Consider the following 18,291-nt stretch of genomic DNA (forward strand, 5'->3'; position numbering starts at 1 on the left):
AGTCACAACCCGACCCGACCCGTTTACCCGTTTACCTGACCCGACCTATTGACCCGACCCGTTGACCGTTGACCATTGTTGACCAAAAACTTTGACTGACTTTGACCGGGCATTAAACGACCTTTGACTTTGACTGAGTATACTTATCCTGATATTTTTCGACGTTCCAAATCCGATTCCGCATTCCGTTTCTCCAAATTCAAACCCGAAGCCCTCGAAATTGCCGGTCAAACCCGTTGACTTTGATTTTGACCGAAGATTCCAAATTTTGGAAAAGCCATATTTTATGCTTTCAACGTTCTGAATCCGAATCCAAAGTCGGTTTTGCCAAATTCGAACCCGGTAAGCTGTTTTTGACTGATTTATCATCCGATTCGATCCGTTTTTCAGAATTAAACTCCGTTTTTGATGTAATTTCTGTTTATTTGGATCCGAGGAAATATTGGAAGTTGAATTTAAGATCAAAGGTGTTCGAATGGAATTTTTATGGTCGATCAGTATTGCACAGTAATCGAGGTAATACTTTACTACCTCTTTATGCTTTATGGAACATGTTTATATTGATAAATGCATGAACAAGATAATGTTGGTCACTTTGGTGGAGTGGAATAATTTATACACTTGATATGATGTGGTAGAAATTCTGTAACTGATTACGGATCGAATGACTAATATAAGAGATTGAGAAATTGTTAGATTAAATTACAAGTTTGTGATTAGTGATAAAGAAATCAGCCCTGTATCTGCAACTTATAATTTATTTCATCAAAGGTTAAATGTTAAAGGTACTTGGATGAGAAATTATGAGAATACTCTGGTAGGGTAAAATTACGAAAATACCCTTATGTTATAAAAAGACAAGATTTGAATATGGAAGTTAGATAAGAGGATTTTACAGACATATTGATCTGATAAAATATTGATGTCCATAAGAAATGTTAGTTTTATTTGGAAATTATGGATAACTGGTTTTTAATCCTATGAGAGTTTGTGAAGAATACTAGAAGTTTGTTAAGAGAACCGTTTCAAGATCAGAGAGTATTCAAGAAAGCAATTAATCATAGGATCTCTAAATTATATTATTTTCGTTAAGAGCTAATATCGAAATTATCTGGTTAAGAAATTATGGAAATGCCTTTAAGAGGTAGAATAATCTAGTTGACTCTGAATGAGAAAAATACTTAGGGGATTCATACTTAACTCGATTAAGTATGGATTTAATTGTTAAGATCCTGACTTAGTGCAGGAAAATTCCTGATATTCCGTTTGTAAAATCTGAGAAGACACTTGGCCCGTAAATATTCGAATAATGAGTAAATACTTGAAGAATAATTTATCGGGGGTATTCTGTTGTCAGAATTGTTCAAAAGGACTGAAGTAAATGATAAGATTGAATTAAATAATAAGACCGAATGGCAGCATAAGATTGAAATACCGTAGATCTGTAAAATGACCAAAATACCCATGTAATGGAAATGACCCAAGAATATCACCAAGCTCAGGAATGATTGGATATCCTCGAGCTCTGAAATAAATGGAATAAAACTGAACACCAAAATTACCAAAATAACCTTATGGCCTAAACTAAGTAAATACCTTGGATTAATTAAGGAATCCAAATAAGCATAGGTATTGGACTACCTTTAAAAGTTATGGAACATAACTTAAGTAAGCCGATCAACCTTAATAATATGTCAGTACCTGAACGAAAATAGATATTACTTGAATACATGTTCGTCTACTCAAGTTTAGCTCAATGATAATTTTGGAAGTATTCAGCTCAGCTCAACTCTAGATTGCATTCGGTACTAAGAATTGGATATTTGTTCGACAAATCAACCACGAAGACCAAACTGAACTGAACGGAAGTACAATATGTATCTGAAATTCAGAAACGTACGGAATTACTCTGGAAAATCCCGAAGTAACTGGAATAGACTTGAATGCTAAATGAACTAAGCAACCTCAAGCACTAAGGATTAAGTAAGTGATGTGAATGAGTCTGGAAACGTTAATGAACATACACAATGTACTGTTCATCTAGATCATGAACTACAAATCAAGCACGTCAGTATTTCATGATATATTGGAAGCGTAAAAATAAAATAAAGACATTGGAAGATCTATTCAGTGATGATTCAGAAAAATAATCTATGGATAAGAGTTTGTGGTATTAAAGAGTAAATACCCTGGAAGAACAATGAATTGATCAATCGACAAGAATTAATTTTGGGAGCTATTCATTTAAGAGTTGTTTGATAATCCGATCAATCGACATAGATTGTAAATGTCCTGAATCTTCATTTCTTCCTTATAGCTCAAGTCATATTCTGAATAATTGATGATTTTGTCAGATATTGAACTATTCCAATAGTGATTCTAAATTTCGATATTCAATCGGCATACTGAATAACTGTGTTTCTCTACCTGATACAGTACCTCCAAATAATACCTGTAAACTTCGGTGTGTTCCCTATTTATATAAATATTTTATCTGATTTCCGAATTGAATTTTGTTCTGATACGTTACCTGAATTCTGTTCTGATTCTGATCTGGATTCTGTTCTGATATCTGATATGAATTATGTTTTAATTTTTGATATCTCCGTTTACTGACGGAGAAATGTTTTATCTGGGGGGTTTATTGTTGGAAGAAGATTATTGCAGGCTACTCGGCTGTGTGCTCAGGGCCTTACTGTTACCGGTTGTGCGGGGTGTATGGTTCCGGGGAACCTACACAAACAGATTGTGAAAGGATGGGGGTGTATATATATATATGCTTTAAATATATATATATATATATATATATATATATATATATATATATATACTGGTTTTATGGGAACACACTAGATAACATATTCTGATCTCCTGAACTCAGTCATCCGAAATATTTGTCTGAACTGAAAGCTCATTGTCCGTTACCATCTGAAATATCAGTAGAATCTTTGCTCAGCATAAAAATCTATAAATGTTCGGAAATAATAAGGATATGTATGTTTATCTGTATCTGTACGTTCTTCAGCATTATCTGGTAGTTCTGTATTACTGAGCTTTTCAAAGCTCACTCTATTACTCATCTTTTCAGGTTAAAAGAATTGTACCAGTGCATCTATCGACTTCAGTAAAGGAGTTTTTCCGGCGTTGTTGCAGAGTATAGTACATGTGATTAGGGGGCATGTAATTGTATTTTGATTTATATACGAGTCTGTAAATCTATTTTATTTTTAAATAGTAACAACTGATTTTATTAGTTTACATGTAATTTAAAAAGTTTTAAATTTTCCACTATTTTAACAGTGGATCGCTCCGGTGGCCCAAATGTGACACCCCGGATCGGATCTGGTTACCCTTATCGGTCTGTGGGGGTTATATTTAGTGGTATCAGAGCTTTGGTTTGAGTCAAAATTTTCAAGTTAGACCGGTCGGTCGGATGTCAAAATATGTCTGATCAGTACATGCCCCTAGACTGCAATCGTACCTCTCTGAGCTGGAACTCCATGGTTGAGTCCCTATCTGTAATGAGTAAACCTAAGTTTCTATTCGTTAAGACTCTACTTTTGCAAAAAAGGAATACCAGTAACATCTGTATAAATGATGTAAAGTACCTCACGAGCCATGTGAGAGTTAATTATCTGAGAAATTCTGAATTGACTCCGGAAATGAAATTGAGATATGATGCTGCTCTATGAGCCTATTCACGTAGCCAAGGCTGAATTGATTTCACAAGGATAAAGTTGTTTTGATTACTTACTTAGACTGAGGGAGAATTCTGAAGAGATTGATTACTCGAGAAAATTTTCGTTCAGATTCTTTTATTGAAACGAGGAAAAGTTATGATAAGAATGTATGCTCAGCTAGTTAAGGATTAGTGAAGGATTCGTATTTCTATAAGACCTACATGAAATATATGAAAGAACTGATGAAAGTTTCATTTCTGCAATTATCTGACACGAATGAATTTCGGGTACAAAATTCTTTTAAGGAGAGGAGAATTGTAACACCCCAATTTAGGGGCTAAATTTAAGAAATTATAAAGTGGTGGATTTAATTTGGTATTTTGAAAGAAACAGTGGGTTAAATTGCAAAATTTTAAAGTTGGCAGACTGTTTTATGAAGTGCAGGAAGTTCAGTGGCTAAACTCTTGGTTTAGCCATTTTTTAATTATGAGATGATATATACCCCCAATCTCCCGTATGTTTATGGAAATTTTTCTAGTTTTCCCTCTCCCGTCAACCCTCTTTCCAACTCCGATCTACTCGCCGTCTGACCTCCGATCGACAATCCGAAACCACCATCGTGTTCGTTGTCAACCGAGGAACCATACCCCTCAAACCTTTCGTCGTGAATCATCACCGTTCGTCATGAATTTTAGTCGGAAGTATCGTCGGTAATAACTCAGTTTTAGTTCGTTTTTCATCGATTCACGACGATCGGGTCATCCGTTTACGACACCTCCCGCACCATCGTGTTCCTTGAGCCGTTCCGAGTCCACCGGTGTCCTCCCTTTTCTCCGGCGGTGGCGGCCCGTATGGAGGTGAAACGGTCAAAGTTTCCGATTCGTTGAAATCGAGCTCTCTGCCGTTAAAAAAATTGAACCGAGCTTTGTAAGTATCTCGAAATCGATTAAAATAATTTTTAGAAAATTTTCCGGGAATTTTTTGATATCAGTGCACTGTTCATGCGCCCCCACGCGCCGCCACTGCGCGTGGGGAAGGGAAAATAACCGGTTTGACTGGTTTTGTAACGCATTTGACTGGTTTGACTGGTCACAACCCGTTCCGACTCGTTTACCCGTTGACCCGACCCGACCTGTTGACCCGACCCGACCCGTTGACCGTTGACCGGCGTTGACCACTGTTGACCAAAAACTTTGACTGGCTTTGACCGGGCATTAAACGACCTTTGACTTTAACCGAGTATACTTATCATGACCTTTTTCGACGTTCCAAATCCGATTCCGCAGTCCGTTTCTCGAAATTCAAACCCGAAGGCTTCAAAATTGCCGGTCAAACCCGTTGACTTTGATTTTGACCGAAGATTCCAAATTTTCGAAAAGCCATATTTTATGCTTTCGACGTTCTGAATCCGAATCCGAAGTCGGTTTTGCCAAATTCGAACCCGGTAAGCTGTTTTTTACTGATTTATCATCCGATTCGATCCGTTTTTCAGAATTAAGCTCCGTTTTTTTATGTAATTTATCTTTATATGGATCCTAGGAAATATTGGAAGTTGAATTTAAGATCAAAGGTGTTCAAATGGAATTTTTATGGTCGATCAGTATTGCACAGAAATCGAGGTAATACTTTACTATCTCTTTATGCTTTATGGAACACGTTTATATTTATAAATGCATGAACAAGAAAATGTTGGTCACTTTGGTGGAGTTGAATAATTTATACACTTGATATGATGTGGTATAAATTCTGTAACTGATTACGGATCGAATGACTAATATAAGAGATTGAGAAATTGTTAGATTAAATTACAAGTTTGTGTGATTAGTGATAAAGAAATCAGCCCTGTACCTGCAACTTATAATTTATTTCATCAAAGGTTAAATGTTAAAGGTACTTGGATGAGAAATTATGAGAATACTCTGGTAGGGTAAAATTACGAAAATACCCTTATGTTATAAAAAGACAAGATTTGAATATGGAAGTTAGATAAGAGGATTTTACAGACATATTGATCTGATAAAATATTGATGTGCATAAGAAATGTTAGTTTTATTTGGAAATTATGGATAACCGGTTTTTAATCCTATGAGAGTTTGTGAAGAATACTAGAAGTTTGTTAAGAGAACCGTTTCAAGATCAGAGAGTATTCAAGAAAGCAATTAATCATAGGATCTCTAAATTATATTATTTTCGTTAAGAGCTAATATCGAAATTATCTGGTTACCAAAATTATGGAAATGTCTTTAAGAGGTAGAATAGTCTGAGTTGACTATGCATGAGAAAATACTTAGGGGATTCATACTTAACTCGATTAAGTACGGATTTAATTGTTAAGATCCTGACTTAGTGCAGGAAAATTCCTGATATTCCGTTTGTAAAATCTGAGAAGACACTTGACCCGTAAATATTCGAATAATGAGTAAATACTTAAGAATAATTTATCGTAGGTATTCTACTGTCAGAATTATTCAAAATGACTGAAGTAAATGATAAGATTGAATTAAATAATAAGACCGGATGGCAGCAAAAGATTGAAATACCGTAGATCTGTAAAATGACCAAAATACCCATGTAATGGAAATGACCCAAGAATATCACCAAGCTCAGGAATGATTGGATATCCTCGAGCTCTGAAATAAATGGAATAAAACTGAACACCAAAATTACCAAAATAACCTTATGGCCTAAACTAAGTAAATACCTTGGATTAATTAAGGAATCCAAATAAGCATAAGTATTGGACTACCTTTAAAAGTTATGGAACATAAATTAAGTGAGCCGATCAACCTTAATAATATGTCAGTACCTGAACGAAATAGATATTACTTGAATACATGTTCGTCTACTCAAGTTTAGCTCAATGATAATTTTGGAAGTATTCAGCTCAGCTCAACTCTAGATTGCATTCGGTACTAAGAATTGGATATTTGTTCGACAAATCAACCACGAAGACCAAACTGAACTGAACAGAAGCACAATATGTATCTGAAATTCAGAAACGTACGGAATTACTCTGGAAAATCCCGAAGTAACTGGAATAGACTTGAATGCTAAATGAACTAAGCAACCTCAAGCACTAAGGATTAAGTAAGTGATGTGAATGAGTCTGGAAACGTTAATGTACATACACAATGTACTGTTTTTCTAGAACATGAACTACATATCAAGCACGTCAGTATTTCATGATATATTGGAAGCGTAAAAATAAAATAAAGATATTGGAAGATCTATTCAGTGATGATTCTGAAAAATGATCTATGGACAAGAGTTTGTGGTATTAAAGAGTAAATACCCTGGAAGAACAATGAATTGATCAATCGACAAGCATTAATTTTGGGAGCTATTCATTTAAGAGTTATTTGATAATCCGATCAATCGACATAGATTGTAATTGTCCTGAATCTTCATTTCTTCCTTACAGCTCAAGTTATATTCTGAATAATTGATGATTTTGTCAGTTATTGAACTCTTCCAATAGTGATTCTGAATTTCGATATTCTATCGGCATACTGAATAATTGTGTTTCTCTGCCTGATACAGTACCTCTAAATAATACATGTAAACTCCGGTGTGTTCCCTAATTATATAAATATTTTATATGATTTCCGAATTGAATTCTGTTCTGATACGTTACCTGAATTCTGTTATGATTCTGATCTGGATTCTGTTCTGATATGTGATATGAATTTTGTTTTGATTTCTGATATCTCCTTTTACCGACGGAGAAATGTTTTATCTGGGGGGTTTATTGTTGGAGGAAGATTATTGTAGGCTCATCGGCTGTGTGTTCAGGGCCTTACTGTTACTGGTTGTGCGGGGTGTATGGTTTCGGGGAACCTACACAAATAGATTGTGAAATGATGGGGGTGTATATATATATGCTTTAAAATATATATATATATATATATATATATATATATATATATATTTTACTGGTTTTATGGGAACACACTAGATAACATATTCTGATCTCCTGAACTCAGTCATCCGAAATATTTGTCTGAACTGAAAGCTCATTGTCCGTTACCATATGAAATATCAGTAGAATCTTTGCTCAGCATAAAAATCTATAAATGTTCAGAAATAATAAGGATATGTATGTTTATCTGTATCTGTACGTTCTTCAGCATTATCTGGTAGTTCTGTATTACTGAGCTTTTCAAAGCTCACTCTATTACTCACCTTTCAGGTTAAAAGAATTGTATCAGTGCATCTATCGACTTCAGTATGGGAGTTTTTCCGGCGTTGTTGCAGAGTATGGTACATGTGATTAGGGGGCATGTAATTGTATTTTGATTTATATACGAGTCTGGAAATCTGTTTTATTTTTAAATAGTGACAACTGATTTTATTATTTTACATGTAATTTAAAAAGTTTTAAATTTTCCACTATTTTAACTGTGGGTCGCTCCGGTGGCCCAAATGTGACACCCCGGATCGGATCTAGTTACTCTTATCGGTCTGTGGGGGTTACATTTAGTGGTATCAGAGCTTTGGTTTGAGTCAAAATTTTCAAGTTAGACCGGCCGGTCGGATGTCAAAATATGTATGATCAGTACATACCCCTAGACTGCAATCGTACCTCTCTGAGCTGGAACTCTATGGTTGAGTCCCTATCTGTAATGAGTAAACCTAAGTTTCTATTCGTTAAGACTCTACCTTTGCAAAAAGGAATACCAGTAACATCTGTATAAATTCTGTAAAGTACCTCACGAGCCATGTGAGAGTTAATTATCCGAGAAATTCTGAATTGACTCCGGAAATGAAATTGAGATATGATGCTGCTCTATGAGCCTATTCACGTAGCCAAGGCTGAATTGATTTCACAAGGATAAAGTTGTTTTGATTATTTACTTGGACTGAGGGAGAATTCTGAAGAGATTGATTACTCGAGAAAATTTTCGTTCAGATTCTTTTATTGAAACGAGGAAAAGTTATGATAAGAATGTATGCTCAGCTAGTTAAGGATTAGTGAAGGATTCGTATTTCTATAAGACCTACATGAAAGATATGAAAGAACTGATGGAAGTTTATTTCTACAATTATGTGACACGAATGAATTTCGGGGACGAAATTCTTTTAAGGGGGGAGAATTGTAACACCCCAATTTAGGGGCTAAATTTAAGAAATTATAAAGTGGTGGATTTAATTTGGTATTTTGAAAGAAACAGTGGGTTAAATTGCAAAATTTTAAAGTTGGCAGACTGTTTTATGAAGTGCAGGAAGTTCAGTGGCTAAACTCTTGGTTTAACCATTTTTAATTATGAGATGATATATACCCCCAATCTCCCGTATGTTTATGGAAATTTTTCTAGTTTTTCCTCTCCCGTCAACCCTCTTTCCAACTCCGATCTACTCGCCGTCTGACCTCCGATCGACAAGCTGAAACCACCATCGTGTTCGTTGTCAACCGAGGAACCAAACCCCTCAAACCTTTCGTCGTGAATCATCACCGTTCGTCGTGAATTTCAGTCGGAAGTATCGTCGATAATAACTCGGTTTTAGTAGGTTTTTCATCGATTCACGACGATCGGGTCATCCGTTTACGACACCTCCTGCACCATTGTGTTCCTTGAGCCGTTTCGAGTCCACCGGTGTCCTCCCTTTTCTCCGGCGGCGGCGGCGCGTGTGGAGGTGAAGCGGTCAAAATTTTCGATTCGTTGAAATCGAGCTCTACGTCGTTCAAAAAAATTGAACCGAGCTTTGTAAGTATCTCGAAATCGATTAAAATAATTTTTAGAAATTTTTTCGGGAATTTTCCGATATCAGTGCACTGTTCACGCGCCGCCACTGTGCGTTGGGAAGGGAAAATGACCGGTTTGATCGGTTTTGTAACCCATTTGACCGGTTTTACCGGTCACAACCCGACCCGACCCGGCCCGTTTACCCGTTGACCCGTTTACCCAACCCGACCTTTTGACCCGACCCGTTAACCCGACCTGTTGACCGTTGACCACTGTTAACCAAAACTTTGACTGGCTTTGACCGGGCATTAAACGACCTTTGACTTTGACCGAGTATACTTATCCTGACATTTATCGACGTTACAAATTCGATTCCGCAGTCTGTTTCTCGAAATTCAAACACGAAGGCCTAGAAATTGCCGGTCAAACCCGTTGACTTTGATTTTTACCGAAGATTCCAAATTTTCGAAAAGCCATATTTTATGCTTTCGACGTTCTGAATCCAAATTCGAAGTCGGTTTTGCCAAATTCGAACCCGATAAGCTGTTTTTGACTGATTTATCATCTGATTCGATCCGTTTTTCATAATTAAACTCCGTTTTTGATGTAATTTCTGTTTATATGGATCCAAGGAAATATTGGAAGTTGAATTTAAGGTCAAAGGTGTTCGAATGGAATTTTTATGGTCGATCAATATTGCACGGAAATCGAGGTAATACTTTACTACCTCTTTATGCTTTATTGAACATGTTTATATTGATAAATGCTTGAACAAGATAATGTTGGTCACTTTGATGGAGTTGAATAATTTATACACTTGATATGATGTGGTAGAAATTCTGTAACTGATTACGGATCTAATGACTAATATAAGAGATTGAGAAATTGTTAGATTAAATTACAAGTTTGTGATTAGTGATAAAGAAATCAGCCCTGTATCTGCAACTTATAATTTATTTCATCAAAGGTTAAATGTTAAAGGTACTTGGATGAGAAATTATGAGAATACTCTGGTAGGGTAAAATTATGAAAATACCCTTATGTTATAAAAAGACAAGATTTGAATATGGAAGTTAGATAAGAGGATTTTACAGACATATTGATCTGATAAAATATTGATGTGCATAAGAAATGTTAGTTTTATTTGGAAATTATGGATAACCGGTTTTTAATCCTATGAGAGTTTGTGAAGAGTACTAGAAGTTTGTTAAGAGAACCGTTTCAAGTTCAAAGAGTATTCAAGAAAGCAATTAATCATAGGATCTCTAAATTATATTATTTTCGTTAAGAGCTAATATCGAAATTATCTGGTTAAGAAATTATGGAAATGCCTTTAAGAGGTAGAATAGTCTGAGTTGACTCTGAATGGGAAAATACTTAGGGGATTCATACTTAACTCGATTAAGTACGGATTTAATTGTTAAGATCTGACTTAGTGCAGGAAAATTCCTAATATTCCGTTTGTAAAATCTGAGAAGACACTTGACCCGTAAATATTAGAATAATGAGTAAATACTTGAAGAATAATTTATCGGGGGTATTCTGCTGCCAGAATTGTTCAAAAGGATTGAAGTAAATGATAAGATTGAATTAAATAATAAGACCGGATGGCAGCAAAAGATTGAAATACCGTAGATCTGTAAAATGACCAAAATACCCATGTAATGGAAATGACCCAATAATATCACCAAGCTCAGGAATGATTGGATATCCTCGAGCTCTGAAATAAATGGAATAAAACTGAACATCAAAATTACCAAAATAACCTTATGGCCTAAACTAAGTAAATACCTTGGATTAATTAAGGAATCCAAATAAGCATAAGTATTGGACTACCTTTAAAAGTTATGGAACATAACTTAAGTGAGCTGATCAACCTTAATAATATGTTAGTACCTGAACGACATAGATATTACTTGAATACATGTTCGTCTACTCAAGTTTAGCTCAATGATAATTTTGGAAGTATTCAGCTCAGCTCAACTCTAGATTGCATTCGGTACTAAGAATTGGATATTTGTTCGACAAATCAACCACGAAGACCAAACTGAACTGAACGAAAGTACAATATGTATCTGAAATTCAGAAACGTACGGAATTACTCTGGATAATCCCGAAGTAACTGTAATAGACTTGAATGCTAAATGAACTAAGTAACCTCAAGCACTAAGGATTAAGTAAGTGATGTGAATGAGTCTGGAAACGTTAATGAACATACACAATGTACTGTTCTTCTAGATCATGAACTACAAATCAAGCACGTCAGTATTTCATGATATATTGGAAGCGTAAAAATAAAATAAAGACATTGGAAGATCTATTCAGTGATGATTCTGAAAAATGATCTATGGACAAGAGTTTGTGGTATTAAAGAGTAAATACCCTGGAAGAACAATGAATTGATCAATCGACAAGCATTATTTTGGAGCTATTCATTTAAGAGTTGTTTGATAATTCGATCAATCGACATAGATTGTAAATGTCCTGTATCTTCATTTCTTCCTTACAGCTCAAGTCATATTCTGAATAATTGATGATTTTGTCAGTTATTGAACTCTTCCAATAGTGATTCTGAATTTCGATATTCTATCGGCATACTGAATAACTGTGTTTCTCTGCCTGATACAGTACCTCTAAATAATACCTGTAAACTTCGGTGTGTTCCCTAATTATATAAATATTTTATCTGATTTCCGAATTGAATTCTGTTCTGATACGTTACCTGAATTCTGTTCTGATTCTGATCTGGATTCTATTCTGATATCTGATATGAATTCTGTTTTGATTTCGGATATCTCCGTTTACCGACGGAGAAATGTTTTATCTGGGGGTTTATTGTTGGAGGAAGATTACTGCAGGCTCCTCGGCTGTGTGCTCAGGGCCTTACTGTTACTGGTTGTGCGGGTGTATGGTTCCGGGGAACCTACACAAACAGATTGTGAAAGGATGGGGGTGTATATATATATGCTTTAAAAAATATATATATATATATATATATATATATATATATATATTATATTATATATATATATTTTATGGAACACACTAGATAACCTATTCTGATCTCCTGAACTCAGTCATCCGAAATATTTGTCTGAACTGAAAGCTCATTGTCCGTTACCATATGAATATCAGTAGAATCTCTGCTCAGCATAAAAATCTATAAATGTCAGAAATAATAAGGATATGTATGTTTATCTGTATCTACACGTTCTTCACCTTATCTGTAGTTCTGTATACTGAGCTTTTCAAAGCCCACTCTATTACTCACCTTTTCAGGTTAAAGAATGTACCAATGCATCTATCACTTCAGTAAGGGAGTTTTTCCGGCGTTATTGCAGAGGGGTACATGTCTGTATCTACACGTTCTTCAGCATTATCTGGTAGTTCTGTATTACTGAGCTTTTCAAAGCCCACTCTATTACTCACCTTTTCAGGTTAAAAGAATTGTACCAATGCATCTATCAACTTCAGTAAGGGAGTTTTTCCGGCGTTATTGCAGAGTATGGTACATGTGATTAGGGGCATGTAATTGTATTTGATTTATATACGAGTCTGGAAATCTGTTTTATTTTAAATAGTGACAACTGATTTTATTAGTTTACATGTAATTTAAAAAGTTTTAAAATTTCCACTATTTTTACAGTGGGTCGCTCCGGTGGCCCAAATGTGACACCCCGGATCGGATCTGGTTACCCTTATCGGTCTGTGGGGGTTACAATATTTATTATTTAATATGTTTTACCTTAAATATTATGTTGTAGTTAATTTGAATCAATTTTGTTTCACTTGATTTTATGGTTTTAACTTATATATGTTATGACTTGCTTTGAATATGACTTGTGATATAAAAAATTATTTTTTATTAAATATTTTTGGTATTTTTATTTAATTTTTTAAATAATTATGACGTCGTCCTTTTCTTCCGACTGATTCGATTGGTTGAACTAATGAACCGATAGCATAACCGGTTCGCTAACCGATCCGATTTTGAAAACCATGTTAAAGAACAGCAGAAAAAGCAATTAAAAGATATCTGCACGCTTAGAACTTTATATATATATATTATATGATTTACATGATTAAGCTATAGCCCCAAATATAATTATTCTGCCGACCGATCATTTGGCAGTACGTTTGTAAGATGATATTTAATTTTGTAATGCATGATGGTCCAGCAACGTAACGACCAACAGCAACCATACGTCAAGAAAAGGCCGCTTCCATTTCTGACATATGGATCGGCAACTAGCTAGCCTACGGTAAGCGACGGATCATAAAATATAATTTATTTTCATTTATTATTTATATTATTGATTGATTTTATTTTTATTTTTATGAATAAGATATTTGGCAGAAAGTAGTCTAAAATTTAACTGCACAATAATATGTTTCTGACAACCGATTAATTGAATGATTTGTTTGTAATTTTTATAATTGTGTGATTTATTTGTAATTTGACCAATAATGGAGTGACATTTGATATAGGTTACCTTAATTATTAATTAATGAACGATGGAAAGACCGAATACGACGAACCTTAAAGTCAAAAAATGCAGAGTTGCTAACACTTGCGAAAATGAGTCACGGTGTCAACTAAATTTTACCAAACTAGTACAGAACTTTGAAATTGGTGACATATTTTCAGACATCATTACTATTAAGTCTATCATGCATTGTTTTTCAACAAGTAGTTGTCTTAGCCTTGCTTTGAAGGCAATTTGTCAACCTCACGAGTCTTGAGAAGAAAATCTAAGGAATGGTCATTTAATTTAAAGTTAAAAAATGATAATTTTAGATATGATTAAAAATATGATAATATATTATTTAACCTAAATTTTTGGGAAAAAATTGTTAATTAATATTTTAAAAAACAACCTAACCATTAAAATTAGGGTAGTTATGCTTCTATAAGTATTGAAGTTTAATTTAATGCGATTTTTAACCTAAAATATTATTCGATTCAATTTTAAAAGTTATATAATTTGTAGCATTTTTATTTACAATAAAAAATTACACTACAATGAGTTTTTGATTTATAACCGAAAAAGTTATATAATTTGTACTATTTTCGATTTCAACTTAAAATATTATAAAAATAATATTTTATTTTAATTTAAAATATTATATTTTTAATAATAATTTTTTTATTACAATCAATTAATATTAACTAGTCATGTTTTAGACTTTCCCTTAAAATCAAAGAGCTTAGTATACAAATTATGATAACCAAATAGAATTGATTTGAACATGTAGTATACAATGGATTAGATACAAGATGGATTTTGAATATAAAACATCTCGGTCTGAGTCAGACCGCTTCGTCCTCAATCTTCCATAAAAATCAACCCCTAAGCTCACCGATTCAGCCATAATAAGAAGCAATGTTTCTGGTTGTATTGCTGTCTCTGTTTCTTAATGCTTTTGCTTTAAACCAGGAAGGTCTCTTTCTCCAGCGAGTCAAGCAAACTCTCGCCGATCCCACCAACGCCCTCTCCGACTGGGACCAACGAGACCCAACCCCATGCGATTGGCTCGGCGTCTCCTGCGACTCCGTCACCCGCCGAGTCCACTCGCTCAACCTCTCTCACCTCCAACTCGCCGGCCCTTTCCCTCTTTTCCTCTGCCGCCTGCCTTCTCTTCGCTCCATCTCTCTCGCCAACAACTCCATCAGCTCATTCCTGCCTCTCGAGATATCCACGTGTCAGAACCTCACCACTCTTGACCTCTCGCTCAACCTCATTGCCGGCCCCCTTCCTCACTCACTCCCTGAAATTCCCACGCTCCGGAATCTGAACCTGGTGATGAATAACTTCTCCGGCGAAATTCCCGCCAGTTTTGCGCAATTCCAAAGCCTCCAGTTCTTGGGTTTGGCGGGAAACTTACTCAACGGCACCATTCCTTCGTTCCTGTCAAATATTTCAACTCTCAGAGAACTCGACCTCGCTTATAACACCTTTTCGCCCAGTTTTATACCGAGCCAATTTGGTAATCTAACCAATCTTGAGCAGCTCTTTCTCGCTAACTGTAACCTGGTGGGTCAGATTCCGTCGAGTTTGGGTTGGTTGACTCGGCTTCGCAACCTTGATTTATCCACTAACCGTCTCTCAGGGTCGATCCCCAGTTCGATTTCCGAGTTGAAAAGCATTGAGCAGATTGAGATATATAGAAACTCTTTATCTGGTGTATTGCCGTTATCCATGGGGAATATGACCACGCTTAAGCGATTCGACGCCTCTACGAACGAGTTAACCGGGACGATTCCGACTGGGTTATGCGGGTTACAGCTTGAGTCGTTGAATCTTTTTGAGAACCGGCTTGAAGGGACTTTGCCGGAGAGCATAACAAGCTCAAAATACTTACACGAGCTTAAATTGTACAACAACAATCTCAGCGGGACTTTGCCGAGTCAACTTGGTGAAAACTCGCCCTTGAAAAGTCTGGATTTGTCTTATAACCAGTTCTCTGGTGAAATCCCAGAGAGTTTGTGCGCAAAGGGGAAGCTAGAGAATATTCTTCTAATTAACAATTCGTTTTCTGGGAAAATCCCGGAAAGTATAGGAAAATGTCATAGCATGGGTCGGATTCGGTTCAAGCATAACCTTTTCTCTGGTCAAGTCCCAGACGGAATATGGGGACTACCCAGAGTGTTCTTGCTGGAGCTAGCAGAAAATTCTTTTAGTGGGCAAATTTCAAAGATGATTTCAACTGCACATAACCTCTCAGTTCTGTCAATCTCCAACAACCAGTTTTCTGGATCGTTACCTGATGAAATTGGGTCATTGGGGGCACTGGTTGAGATATCTGCTAGTGGAAACGGATTCACAGGCCGGATTCCTGAATCTTTGGTGAAACTTAGGCAGTTGGTTAGGGTTGACCTTAGTGGAAATAAGTTCGAAGGACGGATTCCGGATGGAATTAACGGATGGGTGAATCTGAATGAGTTAAATTTGGCTAACAACAAGCTATCTGGTGGTATACCTTCTGATATTGGTAGCTTGCCTGTGCTTAATTATCTCGATCTTTCCTGTAACTCATTTTCTGGGCAAATCCCAATTCAGTTGCAAAATTTAAAATTGAATGCGCTCAATTTGTCAAATAACCAACTTTCTGGAGAGCTCCCTCCCTTTTTTGCTAAGGAAATGTATAGGGATAGCTTTCTAGGAAATCCCGGACTCTGTGGTGATTTTGAGGATCTTTGTCCGAAGATTGGTCGATCTAAACACCGGAGGTATGCATGGATTCTTATATCCATTTTTATACTTGCTGGCTTGGTTTTTGTTGTAGGGCTTATTTGGTTCTACATGAAGTACGGTAGCTTCAAAAAGAACAAGAGAAGAGTTACCATATCAAAGTGGAGATCATTCCATAAGATTGGTTTTAGTAAATTCGAGATTGTTGATCGCCTCTATGTAGAGAACGTGATAGGAAGTGGAGCTTCTGGCAAAGTTTACAAAGTCGTGCTTGATAATGGTGATACAGTGGCGGTGAAGAAACTTAACAGAGGTGTTAAGAAGGATGATTCTTTAAGTACCGATACAGAGAGAGATGAGTTTGAAATTGAAGTCGAAATGCTGGAGAAAATTAGACACAAGAATATTGTGAGACTGTGGTGTTGTTGCAACGCCGGAGATAGTAAACTTTTAGTTTACGAGTATATGCCAAATGGGAGTTTGGGGGATGTGCTTCATAGTAGCAAGGGAGGCTTGTTAGATTGGCCCACTAGGTATAAGGTTGCTTTAGATGCGGCCGAGGGATTATCCTATTTGCATCATGACTGTGCTCCTCCAATCGTTCATCGCGATGTGAAATCAAGCAATATACTGTTAGATGCAGAATTTTGTGCCAAGGTTGCAGATTTTGGAGTTGCAAAGATTGTTAAAAGGGTTGGCCAAGGGGCAGAACCAATGTCTGTGATTGCAGGCTCCTATGGTTACATTGCACCAGGTTTTTTCCTTATTGATGCTTGTGCATTTAAATGACTCCCACATTTGGTTTTTCCATTTTCATTTTGAATATTGAATACTTCTGGTGGTTCTTGGTTGGTTAATGATACTTTGTTATTCAATGCAATTTGATCTTTTCATCAATGTTATTTGCTCAAGATTCTTTTCTAAATTTTAGTTTTGGAGTTTAAATCCACCGTCTAATATGGAATTCTTGCTTCACCGAAACACATAGTTTAAGCTTTGATAAGTGACTGCATTGGCTTACTAACACAAACTTTGTTTTCGGCATTATGATCCCCTATAAAGAGTAGCTAGGAAGCTTTCTTGCAATCTCTATATTACCTCTTGTTTTTCAATTTGTTCATTTTTTTCTTCTTTCTACTCAGAATACGCTTATACCCTGAGAGTGAATGAGAAGAGTGATATCTACAGTTTCGGTGTGGTCATCTTGGAGCTGGTTACAGGTAAACCCCCATATGATCCAGAGTTTGGGGATAAAGATGTGGTAAAATGGGTATGTGCTACCTATGACCAAAATGGTACCAATCAATTAATCGACCCCAGAATGGACCTGACCTACAGGGAAGAAATTTGCAGGGTACTCGATATCGGTCTCCTTTGCACCAATGCACTTCCCATTAATCGGCCTTCAATGAGGAACGTGGTCAAATTGTTGCAAGAGGCTGTGGGGAGAACAAGTTGAAAACTGGTAAAAATCAAGGTAGTGTTGTATAAGTTTTAATTAGTTGAGTATAGAGAATCCCACTAAATTTTAGGTTCCTCCCTTGGGAGAGGAAATGGTATAGTAACTAGAAAGGGCACCATAATTATTGAAAATGCCCACTTTGGAATATATACCCTAAGTGACATTGGAAAGTGAATGGAAGTTATAGAATTCTGAATTTTGTTTCTCTGTTTGTGTAATGGCAAAGAATGCATTGCAGACATGAGATTTGTCACATTTATTCCCATAAGCGT

General features: G+C 36.0%; 1 protein-coding gene across 1 annotated transcript; it reads left to right on the forward strand.

The window, feature by feature from the left end:
* The first annotated feature begins 14,726 nt into the window (after window positions 1–14,726).
* LOC120205405 (receptor-like protein kinase 5) lies at window positions 14,727–18,283 on the forward strand. The gene is made up of 2 exons (XM_039205295.1): window positions 14,727–17,311; window positions 17,700–18,283. The coding sequence occupies exons 1-2, from the start codon at window positions 14,749–14,751 to the stop codon at window positions 18,014–18,016; spliced, it is 2,880 nt and encodes a 959-aa protein (XP_039061226.1). The 5' UTR covers window positions 14,727–14,748; the 3' UTR covers window positions 18,017–18,283.
* Window positions 18,284–18,291: the final 8 nt, after the last annotated feature.

The sequence above is a fragment of the Hibiscus syriacus genome, unplaced genomic scaffold (genome assembly GCF_006381635.1).
Source record: "Hibiscus syriacus cultivar Baekdansim isolate YM2019G1 unplaced genomic scaffold, ASM638163v2 tig00012427_pilon, whole genome shotgun sequence".
Classification (NCBI taxonomy): Eukaryota; Viridiplantae; Streptophyta; class Magnoliopsida; order Malvales; family Malvaceae; genus Hibiscus; species Hibiscus syriacus.

Bases quoted from the DNA above. Each gene is read 5' to 3' on its own strand.
- LOC120205405 (XM_039205295.1), top strand. From the start codon at position 14,749: ATGTTTCTGGTTGTATTGCTGTCTCTGTTTCTTAATGCTTTTGCTTTA. The intron at 17,312-17,699 runs GTTTTTTCCTTA...CTTTCTACTCAG, and splicing joins CTATGGTTACATTGCACCAG to AATACGCTTATACCCTGAGA.